Below are 24,857 nucleotides of genomic sequence, written 5' to 3'. Positions count from 1 at the left end.
TGACCTTGTAAACATTTCCACAGGAGGTAGAACACACACACTTGACTTTTTGTCAAATAAGGGATAGTAAACAATGATTCTGAGACCCTAATAAATTAAAGGTATTTTAAAGGTATTAAATAATTTTTTCTTTTTATAGACCAAAGATGAAGCAGCACACAGATTTTCAATAAATTAGGAAGCAAAATATTAAATCTTCATAGCTGAAATGTTTGCATCTTCAAAGCTCCAGTGGTTCAATTTGATAATGTTTGAAATTATAATTAATAACGAGATCACATTTTAAACAATTTGCGTGCAAGGCAAAGTCTGCAAGTATCTCCATTCATCATGGAGTTGTCCATAGTTTTGTACCAGTGACTTGAAAACAATGTCCTGCCACTGTATATTCCATTTTCTTTACCCTGATGGCAATCTGAATGAACAATACTTGAGCAGTAGAGATTCTTAGTTTCAATCCTCACTCAACATTGTTGGTTTAAGTGCCTCCAGCTGCTGTTCCCATGAACACAGTGTTGATGGGTGGTAAAGAGGACACCATTTCTCTACCATTTGCTCCATGGGAATCCAAGGTCTCTTGAGCTGGATACTGATTGGAAGCTCCATACATACATTGGGATGAGGAGGAAGGAATTGGGGTTTGCAAGCTGGATGCTGTAAGGGAAAATGTAATCAGCAATTGAATATTGACTGACATTTTTTTTCCTTTCCAAGTGCCACTCATTTTAAGCCTCCTGTATTTATTTTTGCATTTATCACCCATATCTATGCTATTTTCCTAGAAATTGTTTTGACTTCTACACATTTCACAAAGAAAACTCCATTTCAAACTTAAATTCAGACAACTTTATCACCAAAATATATCCCCAGTCTACTTCCTCTTTCCATCCACACTTCCTCAATTATTCAAACCCCCATGTTCTCTTATCTGGACCCACACAGCCGCCTCCTAACTAGTCTTAGGACTGTCACCTTTGCCCCACCCTCTCATTCTGCAGGGAACAGCCAGGATAATGCTGCTGATGTATACATCAAATTGTTCCTGTTCTCAAACTCTACAAAGACTTCCCCCCACTCTTAGAATAGAATCCAAGCTCTTTGCCCTGGTTTGCAATGTCTTCTGTGAACTGGTCTCTGCCTTCTGATTGATTTTACTCTACTGTCTTCATTCACCATGCTCAAAGCACATTGGCCTTGCTGCCCACTCAGTTTTCCTTGTTCCCACTTCAGAGACTGTGCACTTGTCATCTCTTCTGCCACCACTCCACCATCAGACCTTCAAGTCATCGCCTCCTAATCACTCAACTTTCAACTCTAATATCTCTGCCTCAGGATTCCTTTCCCAACCGTCTTACCAAAAGCAGTTTCTCCATAACCATGTGTCGTTTTACCCTATTTAACTGACTTCAGAGTACCTGACACTATCTTTTTTTTCTGCATTTGTCTATATAATCATCCCTTAATCTCTCCTTCCTAGAAGGTAAACTTCTTAGAGGCAAGAACTCTGTCTGATCACCACCATAACCTCAAACTTAGAATGAAGTCTGGCACACAGTAGTTGGTTCTCAAAAATTTGACCACCTGGCTCTCTGACACTACATTTCCTTCATGTATGGTTGCTGGCTTCTCATTGCTGTTTTTCTCATTTTTCTAACTACCATCTTCTCTGTCCCTGGAAACTAGGTTTCTAACTAAGGAAACATAGAGTGGGTCCTAAGTTCCCTCACACTACTTACCCACTTACTCTGTTCCCTTTTTTCACTCAGAAGCCCTCTTTGCTATTTACTTGTAAGCCAGCTCTGACAACTAAAGCTTAGAATCCATCCTACACCCAAGCTATGTTCCATCAAAGCTTCCACTATCTCTACGAGTAAACAGAACTAATAGTAACAATAGCAACACAGTACATTTTAGTCTCACGGTGAGGAAACTTCCTGAAGTGGAATTTTCTGCTTCATTAGAGTAACCTAGAAGCAATGACCATCTGCAGATAGCATGAGATGAGCTGCTAGACTCTGCTCAGGGAGCATCTGTGATGGTCACGGGAAGGGAAGAAGTGCTTCCTATTGAGTTATTGGAAAAGCACACTGAGAGAGGAGAGATGGAATTTATCTTATTTTCCCTTATGCTCCAGCTGGGTGTCAATGGCCTTTACTCCAGCTAGCTTGAAATCTATTCCATTGGAAGATTTCAACCATCTCATATAAACATTAACACTCTGCCTTGATACTTACATGCATATATACTTGCCCTGTGATCCCTTATTAGCCATATTGGAAATTAAATCTATACATATATTTTTGCCCCCTTTTTCAACTCACTGATGTATGGAGTTCCTATCATGTGATAGACACTTTGCTGGGTGCTGTTGATGTACAAATTGTACAAGTACAAGTTGCAGGATTTTCCCAGGGACAGCAACCTGGTTGGAAAAAGATGCTAGGGGACTTTATGGCAAACACACCGTTTTGCTCATTTTTACTTAAACTATATGTAACAGAGCAATAAAAATAGCATTTTCTACAGAGCTGTCTAATCACATTTTATATACAATTGAGAAAATGACAGCAAACTCTATCACAAATCACCATTTTTTAAAACTTGGAGTGGTTTTAGGGTACTAGTGGAGATTATGGGGTCCAAAGATACCTCTTGGCACTGTCCCTGGGTCCAACCGTGAACAGGAGAGAGTGAGAAAAAGACATCATTACTGCCCTCGTAAAACTTAAAGTCTTTTAGGGGCACCTGGGTGGCTCAGTCGGTTAAGCGTCCGACTTGGGCTCAGGTCACGATCTCACTGTCCGTGAGTTCGAGCCCCGCGTCGGGCTCTGTTCTGACTGCTCAGAGCCTGGAGCTGTTTCAGATTCTGCGTCTCCCTCTCTCTCTGACCCTCCCCCGTTCATGCTCTGTCTCTCTCTGTCTCAAAAATAAATAAATGTTAAAAAAAATTAAAAAACTTAAAGTCTTTTAGACTGCATTTGACAGATTATATTCATGTTTTGCATACATAATAGGTGCCAGCTATTTTTTTGAAAGAATAAGAGATTTAGCAGTGGGTTGCAGAGTGACCAACAGACTGAGAAAGGGGAGACTGTTACCAACAGACACAAAAATATGACTTTCGATCCAAAGTGATGAATCACTTGTAGGAATATGACCTCCAGGTTTATCTCAATAGTCACCCTCCAAAGTAAGACTACCTACCTGAGGTCAGCAGCCTTTTAAAATGTTTTCAAGAACTACTAACATAATTTACCTACTACTGGAGTTCGACACGCAACTGATGGTGATGTGTCTGCGTAAAATGAGCTGGTCTGCTTTCTACTATTGTCATCTAAAATGTTAAGTGGATCGTGGATGTCACTGTAGGGAGGCAGTGAGCGAACACTGCTGATGACAGAAACATGTTGGTTCACCATCGATCCGAGTCTATGAGACTCTGGGTAGTTTATGTTGCTTCCATAGTATCCTACAACAGAAAAAGTCAGGAATGTATTGTTAACGTACTACAAAGAATATTCCAGGAATGAAAAAAGGGACAAGATAATAGGGAGGGGCCTAAAGATGCCATATTATAAATATTACATTCACATCCATCTTTACTATAGAGTTGGATTTGTGCTTGTATAAGGATACGCTTCACTCTGCTGGGGTTTTTTGTTTTTAAAAAAATACAAAGGACTTATCCTATTATTAATTTTCAGATGTTAAGACTACATCTCTCTCATATTTTCCTCATCTAAATTAACAAGATCTTCCTATAAAGAAAAAAAGCACTACTAACTTCTCACAAAGATTACACTACTTGTCAAATACCAATTTTATCTACAGATTTATGTTACTGGGAGAAGGACTGGTCTACATCTAGAAGAGAGGACACAGAACCCGCATTGGTGGCTGAAGAAAGAAGTCCACAGACCTTTCCAACTCCCTAAACTTTAAGTGTTTTATCAGACTAATAGGGGGCACAGTTTCTGTCCTAATCTGTATGATCTGCTGCTAGTTCTCCGGAAGAAACATTATTTACTACAAATAAAATGGACAGAACATTCTTCTTTTGGGCTTATTAAGGGAGATCTCAAACATACAGTTTGACATACTATTTTTTTTCATCATTTGTGGCATTTAAAAGGGCAACTTAAAAAAAAACACAAGAATTGTATCTGGAAGAAATTAGCTCCAAGTGTCTAAGATTCCATGATCTTTGGAAACTTTACGTGGGATGGCATACTACTCAGAGAGGTGGAGCTCAGTTCAATGTCTGATTTTGTCTTACTGCCATCTCAAAAGCCAGGAAAAATTCTTTAAAAATTTCAATACCATTCGGTGAATTAGGAGGCAATGTTGCTCCTTGGCAGCTGGCAGCACCCGCATTGCTCAGGAAATTGAAGCTTCCTGTATTTAAAAACTGCATACTGTGTGAATCTTGGCTGTGTGAGGATGGTCCGTAGCTGGAAGGTGGTCGAGAATTATATGGAGACCCAGCACAGCTGCCACTGAAGAAGTCTCTAGAAAGCTGCTGTTCACTCCAGGCCATGCATCGACCATGCTCTGGGCGATGAGGATAGACTCCTGATGGGGGGTGAGGCTGTGCCCTAAACACAGTCTGATAGTTAGAGTTGGTCCCATAAAAGTCATGGCTGGTTTGAGGATGAGTTGGATAAATGGGCTCTGGGAATGTTGAGCAGTGGGGTGGAGCTGACAGGACTGGGCCCACACTTTGAGGTCTTCCTGCCATTGGTCCCTGGTTAATGACGCTTCCTCGGCTCGCCATGGCTGGAGAAATGGGTGGTGTCATCAGATGACCAGTGTTCTGGGAAAGGTCCATTTGACCTGGAAAAAATTACCAGAGCCTTCACAAGTGGCATATAAAAATAGATGGATGCATATCTTTAAAAATTATTCAAAAGATTTATCAATATGCTTTTTAAAAAAAAAATGGTTCATTCTTACTCTCTAAAAATTACAGAACTGGGGAACATTAAAAACCTAGGTTTAAAAGATACCATCACAAAAAAATAAACAAACAAATAAATAAAAGACACCATCACAATACATGTATATTTCACAATACTGAAGTGTTTTACACTTGATCATGGCCAAAAGGCCGAGAAGCAATAATAGTGAAGTGTTTTGAAGTTAGTCACTATGAACCTAAGTCTGCGATGGTTTCATGCTTCCATGGGTATGAAGATGGTTAGAGCTCAAGCTTGGGAAAGTCAAGGGATCTGCTCTTCACAATTCCCCATAATTAAAAAAACAAACTGAATGTTAAATGGTCTGATTTTTAGGATAACAGAAAAAGGCAATAGTGTCAAAATGCCCATGGCTTCAAAGCAAGCCAATTCAAAACATCACGCAAACACCCCTGATCAACAACGAGTTATGAATGCCACCCACTCTGAGGGTGTTTGATTTTCCACTGGTGGAATTGGGCCCCTGAACTATAAGGCCTGCCCAGGTTTAAAATTCTGTGTGTCCAATGAAGTTATACATTTCAGAAAAGACATAATGCAAGAAGCAGACGTAAAATATCATCTACTAGTGAGTTCCAGCCACTGAACATTCGGATTGATACAAAGGGGATGCTAGACCAAAGATGAAAATTATTGTAATGGTTTTCTAAAATGGCCAAATCTACTTTTTAATGGAGGAGAAACAGTCTCCTCAAAAGCCAAAAACAAATAAGAGGCCCAGTTTTTTGACTCCCAAAGCATCTTCAGGACTTTATGTGTACCTAATATAATTTTTTCTTCCACTTAATGAAGATAACTATTCGTATTTCTGATATAACTGAGAGAGCATGTCACAGTGTGGTACCTATGTTAATAATGGCATTGATAAAAATGTGAATGAAAAATGTTGAAAATCACAGAAACTTTACAAAGCTTTCATGCAAGTTAGGTAAGACAAGTCTTGTTTACTCTTTGAATGCCTGAAGGTCACCAGTTTTGAAGAACACACAGGAATAGGCTCCTGTGAGATGCACTGAAGCGCAAATGTTTCCCAATGTACCTGTGAGCGGCATGGTGTCTGTATTCCCAGCAGGAAATGGGTGTAGAGCAGAGGGTAAGCCTCCAGGATGACTGGATGATAGAGGAAGATAGGGTGTTTCCACATGGCTTTCATTCTTCACAGTGTCACTGGGAACAGTGCTCCCTTTATTACGGTTGGCCAGAAAGCAAGAACTCGGAGAAGCAGTGAAGGCAGCTTTACTTGCATCTGGAAAGATTTTTTTTTTTTCTTAACAGGAAAGCTAACGTCATTCCCATATTCCTAGTATGTAAGCCCAAGAAAAGGAAACTGAAAACGCTCTAGGGTCATGTCACAAATCTGGAAACTCCGGGGAAATATGTGCCATGGGAAACAAGGCTGGCACATCTCTGGTCTTGGCAGTGGTGCTGGATTTTTGCTGTTGTTGCTACCTGTACCTTTGTGAGTGTGAGGCGTGTTCTGAAGGCCGCCAACCACCACCCCGCCCCCGCCCCAGGAGTGGACAGTCGTCAAAATGCAAGTCATCACATCCCAAATGGACATGTTCTCTTCCTTCTTTAAGCTCCCATAGAACTTCTTTCTACACCATTTATAAGGTGTGTACCACAGGTGTTGTCTTTAATTCTGATTATTTTTTTTATTTTAATCACCTAGCTACCTTAATTGATTTCATATCCTTTAGAACTTCCAGTAAATTCCTCTGACTACTCTAAGTATAAATGGTGGAGAGAAAAAATAGTGCTCCAATGGTGTTAATATACTGTGTTAGTAGTAACACGCCTGGGGAAAAAACTCTGGGACTGTTATAGCCCCACACAACGTGTGCTTACAAATTCTCAAACTTGGGTTTAAATACAGAAATACGTAAAACAAAGTATACATTTTAAATTACCTGAATTCTTCATATACTTGTCCAATAAATTCTGTAACTCCTGCTCTTTGTCATTATTGAACTGGGTCTCCATGGCAAGGAGAATGTATTCATCAAGAAGCATTCGGATCAAATGGAAAGAACCTTGTTTGTGGATGGGAAGAGGGAGAGGACAATGTGAGATGAAAGGAGGGAGAGAAGGAGAAGGAAAGAGAAAGAGAGAAGTCGAGTTATCTTTGTGACCATCTCACAACACTTTACAAGGAGCAACTGAAATAAACAAATACTTGTTGGACTTTAAATGACCTGCTAAGACCAACATGCTTAACTTGGGTCTCTAATCTTTCTGTGTACTGCCTGCCCAGCTCACTGTGTATACTGTCCTGCCAGCTCTTTGGCCGCTAATTACATCAAAGGAAAATACGGATGAAAGTGAGACATGCTTTATGCTTTAAGAGGGCACACATTGGAGTGTGATAAGCTTTAACCTGAGGAGAATGAGCTCTACTCTGCTGTATTTCTGTTGACTTTGTACTAAATAATTAGACAATGGCCACCATGGGTCTGAAAAAGGTATCAAGTAAGATGTCTTTCTAGCCTGAAACAAAGTTCCCTTTGGTTTCAAAAAACCAAGAGAGTTATTTTCATTTGGAAGTTGTCTTGGAAAACCTTAAACTTCTTTGAAGAGATTTCCCAACAAAAGTCTGTTTTCATAATAAAGTCAGGCTTCAGTGTGGTATGTTTTAAGAAACCTCACACAAAACCAAGATATTTCAAATAATAGGCTCAATACATTTTGTTCATCCTTCAATACAAGTTCACTGATTTTATCTAATTCCACTGAGGATTAAATAAAAACAACTTAGTAAACTGTAACCTATTTTATAATGTAAAGATTTCTTGGAAAGCTAAATGCAGGAGTACTGTCCACAAGACAGCATTATAGCTGCAAACTAAGAATCCCAGAAATTTTGGAAAAAGGAAGATATTCAATTTTTAAAAGAGCTAACTTGACTCAGTTTGTTTCACAAGTCAAATCAATCAGGAAAGAGGTTTCAGAAACATATGAAAGCATGTCTTCTCAGCTGCTCTTTGACTGCAGCTATGCAGTTCCTGAAAAAGATGCAAAAATTTGCCATATTGCAGTTGGTGCCTTTGGAAAATCATGTACTAACTACTGTTTCTTGCCTGTCTAACAAAAAAAAAATTATCCAAGCACTGATGGGATGTAATGATAATAGCTGCCATTCTAGAAGTGTTCACCGGGTACTAGACTGTGTTTTTATATATAATGTCTCACTAAAGTGCCAATACAACCCAGCAAAAGGAATATTCATCCTCTTTGACCAACTTGGGGGGTAAAAACCCAAGCCAGAGAGAAGCAGTGTTAGGATTTAACTTTGCATGCAGTCTGACTCCAAAACCCAGGCTCCTACCTACCATTCTCTATGGCTTGACAGTCAGATTTGAGCAGTAACAGTGCCACACGTTTAAAAACTGATAGGAAATGTGACTGGAAAGTGAATTATGTATTCAGATAGGAAGAGCTTTATAAAGCACTTAGGATACCAAAACTGGATGCATTGTTCAAGGTGAGGTTATGCATTACTCGAGCACCAAAAAAACTCCACTTGAGCAGAAAGTCTTGAGCCCTCTTCTTTAATGATCTTCCATTTTGTTTGCTGGTCTACAAGTAAAGGAACAAAATGAAACTATAAAATCTGTCATCTCATTACTACATGCATCCTGCATAAAATCAAGAGGTTGATAAGCTGTCTGACAAATGGACAGATGGCATGACACGCAATTTATTTTATCAGATATAATGATCTGTCCAGGGATTTTAATTTTAGTCTGTCTTTGCTGTGATTTTTAAGGTTGATAGATCTTTATTCTGTATGGTTTTGTTACCTAGCAGAATCAGACAACACAATGAAATAATTTACAAAATACTTCATCTCTTCATTTTCCTTTGACAGAACTTTAAAAAGAACAGAAGGTGAAGTGTGAAAGAAGGGTTATATATTTCTGTGAATGATTAACTCTGACTTCTCTGGTCCTGAATGATAATCTGTTTTCCTTCCAGGAGGAAAAGAAAAGTCCCTACAATATAACCAGTTTCCTTGATACAGAATGGCTAACACCAACTAGTGATGGATATATTTGCTCTTATTGCCTTGTTTCATGATGGATTGACTTGCAGGTTAACTGAAAGAGTTGAAAAAACACAGAAAATACAAAATACTGCACTCCCAGAATTTAAAAATGCAAATACTAAAAACCACATTTTCTGTCAGCATTTATGAAAATTTGCTTTTTAGAGAAGGGTCCGATCTTTTCAGCTTAAAAAAAATTTTTTTTAATGTTTACTTATTTTTGAGAGAGACAGAAAGTGTGAGCAGGGGAGGGGCAGAGAGAGAGAGGGAGACAGAGAATCCAAAGCAGGCTCCAGGCTCAGAGCGGTCAGCACAGAGCCTGATGCGGGGCTCGATGTGGGGCTCGATGCGCGGCTCGATGCGGGGCTCGAACTCATGAGCGGTGAGATCATGACCTGAGCCAAAGTTGGACACTTAACCAACTGAGCCACCCAGGCGCCCCAGATCTTTTCGGCTTTTATCTTTCACCACCTATGTTACTCAGCTGTAACTGTACTGACTGACAGGGAATGCATAGTGTCTTGTAGTTCTTTGTCAAGAAATGATGAATAGAATTGAATCTATGCCCAACACTCTCAAATCTGGTCTATTCTGAATTTTGATATTTGGGCCACCTTATTTGCAAGTCTTCAAGAGCTTTTCAAGGCATTTTTACACACAGACTATCACCCCTCCCCCACCATTCAAGGAATTACCAGTTTAGCATTTACTACTAAGAAAAATTTTATTTTCTGAATCTGTCATTGAAAAATACCTTAATAACTCTCTGCTCTACCACGGTATCCAACCATTCAATGAAAGCCTCCACGGTGGCATTCTTCTTAAGAAGATCTTTCAGTTCTTGGAACACTGTGATAGAATCATCTAAAATGAAAAAAGAAAGCAGAATATTACTCTACTTTGAACTCAAGAGAAAACCTAAAACTAGGAATCATTTCAGAATTTTGTAGCATAAAAGGGAAAGACAGAATAAATTAAATGTGTTAAACAAATTATTTCATATCCTGAGAACAAGGAGCAAAAAATCCTTAGTTTTTACTCTTCAACATTTTAATAATAAGTGTATGTATTTTGGCACATATTGAAATATAGGCTTATGTATTATATAAGCATGTATATACTGGGGAAGAGTAAGTTGTCAGTATAGTTGATTATTCATTCTGAGTCCAAAGCTTTCATTAAATGCAACAGCTTCATTGAAAGCTGATGAATGAAATAAGCTGAACTTGTTGATTTCCTGCTTTCTGAACTACTTTTATCTTTAGCCAAAATTAAATTCTGCACTGTGGAACTGAGCCACTTACATGAATAATCTTTCATCTTATAAAAGTTAAAGGGGCCATTTAGAACTACTGTTTATTAAAGAATTTGAAGTTTACTGAACCCCAAAGGGTAATACAATTTTATACTAGGAAACAGAAAGCAGGGCTGATGTTGGACCACCCCAGAGAGCAGCCTATCACTTGTGCAACAGCCTATCGGAGGCTACACTTTGTCTTTTTGGAGAGAGAGGATGGGGAAATAGTGGATTGCTGTCCCTTGAAAATAGAACCTGGTAGTCTAGTCACACATATTAGCTTGCTAACTCTGTCAGATTGTCCAAACCTGCGCAGGTAATTTCTGCTTTGAAAAACAGTATTATATTGAGACATCATTTTGATATGCATCATATACCATATGATGCTAACAGTGTAAAACACACGGAAATGTGTATGCATATAAAGTTGGAAGAGAGCTCATAACACTCAAAAACATGTTCATTATTGCCAAGTTATTTCTTTTTTTCTTTCGTTTATTTTTTACTTTTTTGGTTATTTCTTTTAAAAAAATTTTTTTAATGTTTGTTTATTAGAGACAGACACAGAGAGAGAGAGAGAGAGAGAGAGAGAGAGAGAGAGAGTATAGAGAGACAGAAAAAGAGGGAGAGAGACAATCCCAAGCAGGCTCCACACTGTCAGCACAGAGCCTGATGTGGAGCTCAAACTCACGAACCAGGCGATCATGACCTGAGCCGAAACCAAGATGTCACTTGTGCCAAGGAATTGACAGACCCAGCTCTAAACAGGAAGAAGACTTACGTTCAGTGTAGATATCTGATTCAGTGTCTGTGCTGCCAGAAATGGTGAGAAGGGCCTGCGATCCAATACTATTCAAGTCAACCTTTTCAATATCAGATACCATAGAATTCACAACATGCTGGTCGAAGAGAGCTGGTCTGGCAATCTGCATAAAGAAAGTAAAAAAGACACTAAACTATATTATCAAGAGTCTATCTAAAGAAAAGTCTTGGCTTCTAGAGAAATAGTTCCTTGAGACAAAAGTATCACAAATGCTTTATTTTAAAACTAAAAGCAATAGCTGAGACTCATGACCATCTCTGTTAAAGCTTTAAAAACTATTTTTGGAACTAGAAAATGAATTTTTTAATTCACGGTCATACAAGAAGGATTTTACAATGTTACGCTTCTTATCTGGAACTAGCCCAATCAAGTCTTTTAAAATTTAGGGGGCTAAAAACTTCCACAAAGCAAACAATCATTTGAGAGGAGGGGAAATATATTTTTTAACAATATACAAACCTGTAATCCTAATTTAAGAATTACTTTTTTTCTCCCTATTTAAGAGATCCAAATCATGTGTTTAAAATGTGTTGTTTGTGGGTTTCACATCAAATATTACATGGGCTCATTCCCCACAACCTTAATTTTTATTAACTGGATTCATAACGCAAAGAACTACTTTGCATTTTACATTGCACTCAGAAATTTTGCATTTTTTTACTTTTTATTTTGAAATATATTAAATTTACAGAAAAGGAGGAAAGATAGTGCAGAATATTTGCATATTCTCCCTATCCCCCTTCTCCTATTGTTATCACCTTATCTAACCATTGTTTATTGCCCAAGTCAGGAAATTAACATTGGTATAACACTGGTAGATAGACTACAGACATAATTCAAATTTCCATCAGTTTTCCCACTAATGTCCTTTTTCTATTCTAGCATTCACTCTGGGGTCTCACATTACATTTAACTGTCTACTTAGTCTTCAATCTCTGAAAATTTCTTGCTCTTTGCTACCAGAGGGTTTTTTTTTTTTAATTTGGTGACTCAAATACCAACATACCTGAGCAAGGTGTAAGAAAGATGTTTGCCGTTTGAGAGAAGATACAAATCTTCGCACGATAGGTATCTTCTTGTCAGTTAGAGCTTCTGGCAAGTTTTCCAAAGATGAAACAACCCACTGTTCCCAATTTTTAGCAAAATTTCTTATATCTGCTAATAAGCTACACACACAAAAAGACTTATGTATTAAATGCTAAATTGTTCAAAATGCATTAAATAAATGTAGTTTAATGGAGGTATGCTATTATTCTGTGATTCCAAGAACATGACTTTGAAGTCTGATGGATGCAGCCTAGGTCTGCCATTTATCACCTTGGTCAAAATACTCAATGTCCTCAAGTTCTGGCTTCATCTATTAAATGGGAACACGATTAGTATCTATGTCACAGGATTATTACTAGGACTACATAAAATAACTCATGGAGATTTCTCTGGTCAAACGTGGCATGCAGAGAGTAATCAACAAATAATACCTTATTGTTAATATTAACTCATGGTTCAGTCATTTTTGATAAAATATTTCTGGGTAAATGTAAGTATGCACTTGATTTTGCACATCTTGACTTCTTGAGAGATACTGCATAGGGATCATAATGTCATTTCAGGTACTTACTATTAGTGTCTAGTAATATATTTTTACAATCCAAATATGACTGTGGGATAGTGGGATACACGATCAAAAATGTACTATAGAACCCTATACAGAAACTTGCAAATGTTGGTTGTGTGTGTGCACAAACATTTATACAGAAACACAAAAAATTTAAAATCAGTCAATAATCTACACATTCTACCTCAACAAAAAAGATCTAAATTTATATTTGGGATGGTGCTACATATCGGCAAGCAGTGACATAATACAGGAAAAAGAATAGAAAATGGAGTTAAACAGATGCTCAATTAAAATCCTGACTCTGTTTTTTAACTAGTTAACTTACTTTAGGCAAATAAATTAACTTCTCTCTGCTGCCAGGTTCCTCATTTGTGGATTTGGGATTGTAACAGCTACTGGGGAATAGTCTAACAAGTTGTGTTTTTTAAAAAATCCACTGTTCAATGATAAGAAATTGGTTAAATGAAGTATAGTATTTTTCAGATGCTATGCAGCCATTTAAAAAGAAAATGTTGAGAGGTGCCTGGGTGGCTCAGTTGGTTAAGCGTCCAACTCCTGATTTCGGCTGAGGTCAGGATCTTGCAGTTAGGAGATCAAGCCCAGCACCGGGCTCTGTGCTGGGCATGGAGCCTGCCTAAGATGCTCTCTCTCCTACTCCTTCTGCCCCTCCCCTGCTCACACTCAATCTCTCTCTCTCTCTCTCATGTTTTTTTTTTTTATTTTATTTTACTTGAGAAAGAGAGACAGAGTGTGAGTGTGGGAGGGGCAGAGACAGAGGGAGACACAGAATCCAAAGCAGGCTCCAGGCTCCCAGCTGTCAGCACAGAGCCTGACGTGGGGCTTGAACTCAGACTGTGAGATCATGACCTGAACCAAAGCTGATGCTTAACTGACTGAGCCACAGGCACCCTGCTCTCTCTCTCTCTCTCTCTCTCTCTCTCTCTCTCTGAAAGAAAGAAATAAAAAGAAAGAGAGAAAGAAAGAAAGAAAGAAAGAAAGAAAGAAATGAAAAGAAAGAAAGAAAAAATTGAAAAAAAGAAAAATTTAAAAAATAATGTTGATCCATATCTGTTGATATGAAAGATTTTCACTATATACTGCAATTATAGTATGTATACTATGGTTCCATTTTATTAATGTGTATATTTACAGGTATTCTTAGAAAAAAAACCAGTCCATTAATGTGGAGAGATCAGGAGTATTTTTTAATGCATTTATGCATGTTTTTCATTTTCTACAATAAACTACTTGCATATTTAAGAGATAAATACATAAATACTCTGCTTCAGGCAGTTGTAAAATTAAGTAAAATAATTTATGTAGTCTCAAAGCCCATGTTGTAGTAATAAAGGTCAGCTATTATTACTATTAACTAATAATGCCTGCCCCTAAGTAAGCACAACCATTCTGTTGTGACACAGAAATGTTAAGTGTACTTAATTCAGAGATCAGATTAGATGTTTAAAAATAACATATTGATAATTAAAAGAAACTATTGGTCTGTACAATACTATTATATAAATAAATAAAATGATCTACAGGAAAAAGTAAATCAAAAATAAACTTTGTTTTGTCAATCATCATGTATTTATTGAGCATCAACTATGTCCATCCTACGTGTATTTGTGCCTCAAATACTAAAATAAATTTCATTTTTTCATTAGACTTTATTTACAAAGAAAAATTTTCGTTTTTATTTTTGAGTTTTTATTGTTCACACATCAGAAAGTTTTTGTGAAAAATCTTCAGGTACCATTTCAATTTCAGATTTTTTTTTATTGAAGTATAATCGACAAACAACATTATATTAGTTCCATGTGTACAACATAGTGATTTGACATTTGTGTACATTGTGAGCTCATCACCACCATAGTCCAGTTACCATCTGTCATCAGTTACCAGAGGGGATGCGGGTCCTGGTGGGGCAATATGGATGAAAGGGATCAAAAGGTATAATGTTCCCAGGATGGGGAATACAGTCTATTTAAAATCTTATTCCTTTGTTAAAAGAAGATGGTAATTCCATTATGCCACTTTATGATTTTGCAGTTAAGGCCAATAATAATAAATAATAATGTTAATAAGTAATCTTTAATAACAAAGATAAAATAATTTTTCTTATAATTTTTATTATTGTGGTTTATTTTCCATCAATTATCCCCATTTATTTTCCTGTAGCCAGTTTCTATTGAAGAACTTCTCAGTATTTCAAAGGTCAGTACACTTAAATATTTATTTTTCACTTGGACATCTCTCATATTAAAAGGATTTCAAGATTATTCTATCAATTTTGCTCAGTGAAGTTTGAGTATAAGGATTGAGGCACATCTTCTAATTAATACAAAGGGACAGGAGCGGGAAAGTAATCTTTATAAACAAACGAATTGTTATTTAATGTTTTCCTTTAATATAATGGATAGGGCTAAATTCTACATTAAGAAACTACCACATTTTATTGACTGAACCTACCTTTCAGGCATTTCTTGCATTGTTGCAGGAATGAGTACATCTGTAAGAACCTTAATCACAGCAAAAGAGAATTAACATAAATCCTTACTTAGTATTTTTGTAGAAAGACACTTATTTGTCAATTACTTTTCATTCCTAGCTTTCTAGAGAATAATATGCTAACTCATTTCTGGAAGTTATACTTTTATCTCTAAAATGGATGTATGTGTGAGGTGCATGTGTAAGAAAGGTGAGGGGTGGGGATCTGGAAACATTACAATCCTAGGTTAGCCTAGGAACACTAATATCCTGAGTCCGGAGAGTTAATTATCAGAACACAAAGAATAATGAAAAGATGCGCAACATCACTCATCATCAGAGAAATACAAGTCAAAACCACAATGAGATACCACTTCATACATGTCAGAATGGCTAAAGTTAACAACTTAGGAAACAAAAGATGTTGGCAGGGATGTGGGCAAAGAGGAACACTTCTGCACTGCTGATGGGAATGCAAACTGTGCAGCCACTCTGGAAAACAGTATGGAGGCTCCTCAGAAAGTTAACAATAGAACTACCCTATGACCCAGCAATCACACTACTGGGTATTTATCCAAAGGATACAAAAATGCTGATTTGAAGTGGCACATGCACCCCAATGTTTATAGCAGCATTATCAACAATAGCCAAATTATGGAAAGTCAAATGTCCATTGACTGATGACTGGATAAAGAAGATGTGATATATATCTATATACAGTGGAGTATTACTCAGTGATCAAAAAAAAATGGAATCTTGCCATTTGCAACGACGTGGATGGAACTAGAGTGTATTCTGCTAAGCAAAGTAAGTCAGTCAGAAAAAGACAAATACCATATGATTTCACTCATATGTGGAATTTAAGAACCACAACAGTTGAACATAGGAGAAGGGAAGGAAAAATAAGATAAAAACAGAGAGGGAGGCAAACCATAAGAGACTCTTAAATATGGAGAACAAACTGAGGGTTGCTGGAGGGGTGGTGGATGGGGGAGATGGGCTAAATGGGTGGTAGGCATTAAGAAGGGCACTTGTTGGGATGAGCACTGGGTGTTCTATGTAAGTGACGAATCACTGGGTTCTACTCCTGAAACCAATACTACAATGTATGTTAACTACCTTGAATTTAAATTAAAAATTAAAAAGAAAATAATACTGAAAGAAAGGGCTAGACTGAGCCCTAAACATGGATGAGGTGGGTAGGACCTGAGAATTAGTAGAAAGAAGAATTTAGATAGTGTTGACTGATCCCAGCTCAAGAAAAACTAGAATAAAGAAAGAGGGGACAAAATAGGATATGAGCAATGCAGATCCATTAAGCTGACTGATAAACTGAGTGGTCCAGCCTGAGGAAAAGGACCAAGAGGAGAAGATATTTCAAAATGTGGGTAAATCCTAATCTTCAAAGGCCTGTGTAGCCTACCAGAAAAATGTACAGGTATTCCATGTGTATAAGACAGTATTGTATATGCCCAGTATGTTAGTTACCAAGAATTGGACTTGGTAATCATGTACTGTTTTATGGACTAAAAGTTGACCACTCTCCTGAGAGGAATGAAGATCTTCCAGAAACTCATTCTGCAATGAGAATGTAAATTGCTCTATTTACAATGCTTACTGTGTCTCCCTGGGTCCACTATGAGGAGAAAAAACTTAATTCATTTAGAGGTACTTAACCTCACGACTTTTGTGTTGAACTGAAAAAAAAAAAAAAACAGACCATTTGTAAAGAAAAAAGAAAGAATATGCTTTAAGAATATTTCTTGGGGCACCTGGGTGGCTCAGTCAGTTAAGCGACCAACTTCAGCTCAGGTCATGATCTCAACAGTTTGTGGGTTCAAGCCCCACGTCGGGCTCTGTGCTGACAGCTTGGGGCCTGGAGCCTGCTTCTGATTCTGTGTCTCCCTCTCTCTCTGCCCCTCCCCTGCTCACACTCTGTCTCTCTCTGTCTCTCAAAAATTAATAAATGTAAAAGAAATTTTTTTTTAAAAGAGTATTTCTTGGAGGTACTGAATGGTGTTCCAAAGAGCTTTACTTTGATGGTGGTAAATGTGTATGCATGAGACCCGGGGGCTTTTCTTATACCCTCTCTTGGAGCCACCTTATTTCCCTTTTCTGCTTACTTCTTCAAGTCTTAAACATTGCAATCAGTTACTGCAAACTAAACCTTTTCCCTCTAAATAATGATACTCAAATGCAACCCAGAAAAATGAGACAATCCTCACTCTCCTTTGTCCCTCTTCAATGTGAATTTGAACTAAAGGCAGAGAATATACTGCACTTGCTCCATCCTCTTATCCTGTGATAGGGAGAACTTAACACAGATGAAAATATGGGCTCTCCCATTCTGGCTCAAGACTACCTACCAGTTCTTGGTGTGCAAAGTTGCTTCCAGTCTGAGTTCATCTAGCTTCTGCTGAGAACCTAATAGTAGCAACCAATTTAGGAGGATTTTATTTTCTAAATGCTTAACAGGGTTCTAGTTTGGGTTTTCTTGCAAACTCAGATTATGTTTTAAAAGGAAAGGTTTTGTTTTCCTTCTGACAATTGAACAGGTAAGTGCAGACAAACTCACTTTAAAGTACCCAGATTGCAACACAGTTTTCTCCCTCAGCCTCGACCTTGCTGTTGCTCTAACTAAGGAACTGACTGTCAGGGAATTAGATTCTCCCTCTTCCCAGATAAATGTTTGGCTAGAAGGCCAACCAGTTCATCTTTGTTTGTAATGTCTTCATGATCTTTCTGTAGACATCTGAATACTCTTATTTGGTTTTAGAACAGAAATGAACATTAATACATTAAACCTAGAGATTTCCAATATTTTCAAGTTGTTAATCCCATAAGAGTGTTTAACTCTGCCTTTCCCCCAGAAACAGACGGTAAAAAAGCCATCATATTATTCACGCTGAAAACACCTTAAACAGGTAATAAAAATTAACAAAATTTAATGTATTAGTGAGTATGTCATATTTTGAATCATTAACTGTAAACAGATTGATTTTATTTCAATGTAAATTTAACCATAACACATGCACTATTAAATACTGGTTTCTCATCAGAAAAAAATAATACTGTCTCTCCAGCCAGCAATAACAAATTTATTGAACATACAATGCAGAAATTTAGATCGAATACTTAGAAAGAAAACATGCGGTTTGTGTTTAAGACACCCCAAAGAGCTTACCTTATAAAGAATTGAGTCACAAACACAGAAAATGTCAATGATAACAGGGTTTTCAAGCAGGGGAAGAAGATGATCAGGCATTCCTTGCCAAAAGTGTAATAAGAAATGCTGGATCTAGTTATAAAGCAAAAAGTATAAACATTAAGATTCTTCCTTAACATGAACTCATAAAGAACAAGACAAGAAAGTATACACAATATGATCAGCAAAGCATTCTTTGTCGTCCTTACCTCTTCAAAGTTTCCATTAATTGCATTGTCCAGGATGCACTGGCAGTGAGTTTTATACATCATTATGAGGGTATCAACCTATTTCAAGGAAGAAAACGCTTAACCAAAGAATCCTTTCAAAACTGCCTTCATTTGTTTATGCATTCGTTTGTCCAGCATGCATTTTTTAAGCTCCTATTATGGACCAGGCATTGTGCTCAATGTCAAGGAATCAAAAACAAATGTACAGTTCTTATTTCCAGGAACTTAATGCCTTGTGAAGGGAGAAAGGCAAGCAAATAGACAATTACCGTATAGTATCATAGGAACAATGAAAAGCTGATTGAGCAAGGAGCTTTGGGCCAAAGCAACATTGTGTTTTTCTACCTAAGAAGAGAACTACCTCTGACTGCAGAAATACACACAAAATGGTAAAATACATCAAGTGTCCACACAGCATTTTATTAAGTGGGTGGTGGGCAGTGTGGCATAGCGGTTTCCAGTTTGGGGTCTGGAATTGGTTAAACTGAGTGCCCAGTTCAACTGCACTACTTTGCACAGGTTGTTTTGTCTCTGAACCCTAAGCTTTTTCTCTTCAAGTAGGATAGTAATAACATATTACCCACATGGTATTAAAAAGATTAAATAAAATATCAGGCAGATAGAAGAGTGCCTGGTACACAGTAAGATCTCACTAAATATTACTCGAAATTAGTAATATCGAATGCCTCATAAATTTACCCAAAAAATATTTGAATAGTTAATGCCCATTCTGAAAAGTCTCTGCTTCCATGTTACCACAGATATTTGGATTGCATAGTTAAAACATGTTAAACGTATTCTAAAATCTGTAATGGATTAGAACTAGATAATATTTTAATAAATTAATAATAGTCAAATATCCATATTTTACAAGCTAGAAATATCACTACCTGTTACTGGTTGTGTAGTCTGTGTGAACAAGAACATGGCTTAGAGGTTACAGGTGTGAGTTTTTACCTGGATTTGAATACTAGCTCTAACCTGCCACTTACTAGCTGTATGATGTCGAGCAAGCTACTTAACATTTGTGTATTTTAAATTTCTCATTTGGAAAATAGAGATGATAATAACAGTACATTTCCAATAGGGTTGTTATGAGGACTAAACAAATGAACACATGCAAAGTGGTTGGAATAACCCATAATACATGCTGAGAGACTGACCATTAGATTTACTTTTATCCCAACAGTATCTAGGGTGGTGATGGCAATGGGGGTATCCCACTGTAACCCTCCAGTCTCCAATATTTATCCCTACAGCCTAGTGACAGCACACATCTTTGTTATTCAGCTCAAAGCTGTAAAATGATGACAGGCAAATTACCAATATCCCTGCAAGGAGGTATGCTGACTACAGGACACCTCTAGCAGAATATGTCACCATTAATGCAATTGAGACACGGTCCATATTTTAGTCAATGATATTACATCTTTAAATAGGTTTCCAGGACATATTTTTAAAAATAAGGATAAGGACAGTATGAAATACAGAAAGGAATTCACAACTGTTGTCAAAAATTAACCCTTTGAAAAACAGTGTGGAGGTTCCTCAAAAAATTAAAAATAGACCTACCCTATGACCCAGCAATACCACTGCTAGGAATTTACCCAAGGGATACAGGAGTACTGATGCACAGGGGCACTTGTACCCCAATGTTTACAGCAGCACTCTCAACAATAGCCAAATTATGGAAAGAGCCTAAATGTCCATCAACTGATGTATGGATAAAGAAATTGTGGTTTATATACACAATGGAGTACTACATGGCAATGAGAATGAATGAAATATGGCCCTTTGTAGCAACGCGGATAGAACTGGAGAGTGTGATGCTAAGTGAAATAAGCCATACAGAGAAAGACAGATACCATATGTTTTCACTCTTATGTGGATCCTGAGAAACTTAACAGAAACCCATGGGGGAGGGGAAGGAAAAAAAAAAAGAGGTTAGAGTGGGAGAGAGCCAAAGCATAACAGACTCTTAAAAACTGAAAACAAACTGAGGGTTGATGGGGGGAGGGAGGGAGGGGAGCGTGCGTGATGGGTATTGAGGAGGGCACCTTTTGGGATGAGCACTGGGTGTTGTATGGAAACCAATTTGACAATAAATTTCATATATTGAAAAAAAATTAACCCTTTGATCCCTGAAATATAAATAAGTTTTGATCCCTAAAATATAAATAAGCTTCTTTCTCCACAAGTATTTCCACTTATGTGTTCAAATGTATTCTTTTGTACACAAATCAGTTAAAGTTTTTAATCTTACTATTGGTACTACATTTGCTTATTTAATATTCACATAGTCTTCGGACTATGTAAATTTTTATTGTAGCATTGCATTATTTACAAATATAATTTTGCTCAGTTTTCTGAGAATAACACACCACCTTATAGAAGGCAGGAGCAGAGGCAAGGCTTATCTCCAGTAAAGTTAGTATGTGGTGAGGGTGGTAACTGCCTTGAGTGACACCATGATGAGGCAGAAAGTGGTCCCTCAGCTTTGGCCAACCCCCACCTCACTGGGATCAACTTTTCACTGGGAAGGCCCATCCTTTCTGTCTCAAGAAAGCAGGTGCTTAAAGTGCTTAGCTTCAGCCCCACCCTTCTTTCTAGAAACTGACAAGTTACTTGGGGAACTGGGATACTGGCTAAGAAGGTGAAAAGCAGCATCCAACTGTTTTCGAGGGACAAAGAGGATGTTAGTCCCTAGTGCTCATGATGAGGACCGCTGGGAATGAACTCAGAAACCAGGGGTTGTTTAAGCATCCTGATACCTGAGTGAGAAATGATCTACAGACCAGGGTTTCAAGTTGACAGGTAAGGAATTCCTTGGAAGCTAGCAGAGAAATTGAAATTAACTATTGAAACATGCTCTCATTTCTTTTTTTTTTCTTTGTTGCACTCTCCATTCCCCTCTCTTTCACCAGGTAGATTTACTTACACAGCAAACATCTTCATGATATGCTTACATGTAAGCAATTCTTTCCACAAAGGGACCCAACAATACTCTTCTCCAAAGAACTATGTTCCCTGGAGTCCCACTGATTTCCACAGGTTTCTCCACAGACTGCCACATGAGGCATCCAAGTCTAAAGTTATAATATCACACCTTACAAGATTAAAAAAAAAATGATGTGATAATCTCAAGAAATACGATGGGAGAGGAGAATGGTAGAAAGTGGACATACTTCAGGGGACTTGCTTGGAATCAGCATCTGAGAATTATCTTCAATATTTTGCCTATTCTTAACAGGAATAGTAGGTCATCAGAATAAATCCTGGAAGTGACTGTGCAATTCTACTTATCTGTCAATAGATCTTTTTATCAATGCATTATTTTTATTTCCAGTTTCTACACAAACCCACTACTAAGTCAGCTGGACATTAGTTAATCACATTCCTCTGTCTTTGTACCTCAAGAATATGAACTGACTTAACATACTGTTAAAGATATTTTCCTTGGGGCGCCTAGGTGGCTCAGTCAGTTGAGCATCTGACTTCAGCTCGGGTCATGATCTCACTGCTCGTGATTTCGAATCCCACGTTGGGTTCTGTGCTGACAGCTCAGAGCCTGGAGTCTGCTTCACATTCTGGGTCTCCCTCTCTCTCTGCCCACCTCCTCCCCCAGCTCACACTCTGTGTGTATGTGTGTCTCTCTCTCTCAAAAATAAATAAATGTTAAAAAAAATTAAAACAAAAGATATTTTCCTTAAATGTTAATAAGAAATGAACTTTGGTTGAAAAAAAAAGCAGAAATCATTATTCCCTGATTTAATAATGGATGCTGCCGTTAGTCAGCCAGTAGGAACTCAGCAAATGACTTTAGAAGTTCAGAAATAGAGGAGGATTTACTCTTAGATTTTACTATATAGGCATATGAAAAGTCACATTAAGGATTATTTATAAACTGAATCCTATGAAACTGTTTCTTCCTTAACTTTCAAACAAATTGCAACTATAATGGAACACAGAATTTTAGAATGGAAAGGAAGCTTTGTCAACTTCTAGTATAGTCCTTGCCATTCATCTAGATATTGCCCCCTCGGTGCTAGGAACAAATTGTCCTAGACAAGTGACTGATGACTGCTGAAATTATATGAAGCTAATCAAAAATATAAAGCTTATAATTAAACTGCATGTGAGAGACACATTCTCATATTTTCTTCCTTGATATTGAGTTTTAGATAAAAAATAATCTTTAGTATTTTGAGGTTTATTTTGCCAACTTCTGACTACATACTATCATGGAGATGGTAAATAATTAATTGGAAAGTGTTTAATCAATGTTAGTAAACATTTGTCCCTCCTATAAATCAGTCAATTATGTTTGATTATGCAGATTTCTGACTGCTTCCTGCAAATGCCATGAGATTCCCAGCAAATGGCGATAGGGAACCAACATATCAGAAAATCAATAAAGAAGTATCTTTAATTGATACCTTGTCTTTAGAAATGCATCCCTGGTACACAAGGTGTTGAGCACTGGGGAATTCTGGAAGAAGTGTTCCAGTTTTTGAACTTAGTGAGTATTTACGAGTGAAGCCACCCTATAATTTAGAAAAATGAAAAGAAATAAATCATTATTAACTATTTGGCTCTGAAATACCATTCTAATAAAATAGAAACCCATAAAATATCATTCTTCTTCATCCTGCAAACGATGACAAATTAAGAGATTTTGGTAAACTGTTCAGATCATTCAATTGAACAAAAAAGAGCTGTCAGCAGAATTGTTGTTTCCAAATCATAAATAATTTCATACTCAGGATATTTTCCCTATTATTTTGGATTTTAGTTTTGAACATTTGTCAGTTTATACAACTTTTAGAAATTTAATTTTAGTTCACATTTGTTAATGGCATAAGTTTTGAAAGACCTACTTTTAGAACTGTTGAATTTGAACTCTACGAGGATCAAGAATTGCCAAATCCATTTATGGATTGTGTAAACAAGATGATAAGAAGTTAACTAATTTGTTTAGTTTCAGAAATAATTAGTGATAGCTTGGGAGTGGAGCTTAAGTCTTCTCATTCCCAAATTGGTACTCTGGACTTTCTCATCTCAACCTTACCGCCCCCCCCCCTGAATTTACATATGTGTTCTTCTTTTGATCCCTTGGAGAATAGCACACTTCTAGAAGTCTTCAAAAATTAGAAAAAGTGACAAAAAACAAATAATATATAATGCCACAGGGTTGATGTACTTACAAAAAATCCACACAGAAAGACAGAATTCATATTTGTGATGGAACCAGAGCCTCAGCAAATCCGTCTCCCAGGTCATAACTAATTGTTCCTGCCCCTCAAACAAAGTTTTAGCAAACTGGATCGTAATAAAATGTTTAGGCAAAGAATGAAATTGTGACTATAGAATAGGAAGGAAAGTATTCCTGGCAAGGACAAAATTTCATTCTTTCCCATAGTTTTCCTATATTTTCTTCTACAGCTTTTGTATTTCTTTGTTTGTCTCTGTCATATTGAAGATTTATTGCTTATACAGGTTAGGTTCCTACCCTGTATTATCATTCCCAACATTTGTAGACTATTACAGACTTACATATTAAATCACTAAGAAGTTGGGAGGACTTTCAGTCCTCAAAGCAGGTATTTTAAGAACATTGATTTCTCATTGACGGATTTGATAAAAGCTTTCAAAAATTTTTTATTAAAAGTGCAGTAGAAATCTATTTCTTTCAGATTAGGTTTTAGTTTTCACCCTTGTTATGCTTTATTTTCAAGTATGGATAGAAAAGAATTATTCCGATTAAATAATTCTTAAGGATTTAAAAAAATTTTTTTAAGTTTATTTATTTATTTTGAGAGAGAGCGCAAGGGAACAGGGGAAGGGGAAAGAGAGAGGGGGAGAGAGAGGATGCCAAGCAGGCTCCGTGCTGTCAGTACAGAGCCCTATGCAGGGCTTGAATTCATGAACCATGAGATCATGACCTGAGCCAAAAACAAGAGTTGGACACTTAACTGACTGAGCCACCCAGGTGCCCCTAATTCTTAAGAAATTAATAAAGAACTACTATAGAAATGATTAACTATCATGAACTGATATATTAGCACAGTTAATCCCAATCCACTCTACTTAATCAGTCTTAAGAATTCAAGATATATTTCAAATATTTTTGATGCTTGGATTTGTCATTTATGAGCATGAATCATCGTTGTACAGTC

At 37.2% G+C, this 24,857-nt stretch overlaps 1 protein-coding gene across 1 annotated transcript in view; it reads right to left on the bottom strand.

Annotated features, from left to right (window-relative positions):
• Positions 1-222: 222 nt before the first annotated feature.
• The window catches only part of RFX6 (regulatory factor X6), a 55,407-nt gene continuing 30,772 nt past the window's right edge, over positions 223-24,857 (bottom strand). Inside the window, exons 7-19 of the mRNA XM_043590528.1 lie at positions 23,118-23,225; positions 18,661-18,738; positions 18,431-18,544; positions 15,229-15,278; positions 12,148-12,307; positions 11,100-11,244; positions 9,776-9,885; positions 8,435-8,552; positions 6,887-7,009; positions 6,016-6,222; positions 4,321-4,833; positions 3,257-3,469; positions 223-654 (exon numbers count right to left, since the gene is read on the bottom strand). Of these exons, the coding sequence (XP_043446463.1) occupies positions 479-654; positions 3,257-3,469; positions 4,321-4,833; positions 6,016-6,222; positions 6,887-7,009; positions 8,435-8,552; positions 9,776-9,885; positions 11,100-11,244; positions 12,148-12,307; positions 15,229-15,278; positions 18,431-18,544; positions 18,661-18,738; positions 23,118-23,225 (2,115 nt within the window). The 3' untranslated portion in view covers positions 223-478. The remainder of the gene's footprint in view (positions 655-3,256; positions 3,470-4,320; positions 4,834-6,015; positions 6,223-6,886; positions 7,010-8,434; positions 8,553-9,775; positions 9,886-11,099; positions 11,245-12,147; positions 12,308-15,228; positions 15,279-18,430; positions 18,545-18,660; positions 18,739-23,117; positions 23,226-24,857) is intronic.

Source organism: Prionailurus bengalensis, chromosome B2 (genome assembly GCF_016509475.1).
Source record: "Prionailurus bengalensis isolate Pbe53 chromosome B2, Fcat_Pben_1.1_paternal_pri, whole genome shotgun sequence".
NCBI classification, from domain to species: domain Eukaryota; kingdom Metazoa; phylum Chordata; class Mammalia; order Carnivora; family Felidae; genus Prionailurus; species Prionailurus bengalensis.
This window is presented reverse-complemented; position numbering and strand designations above follow the sequence as displayed.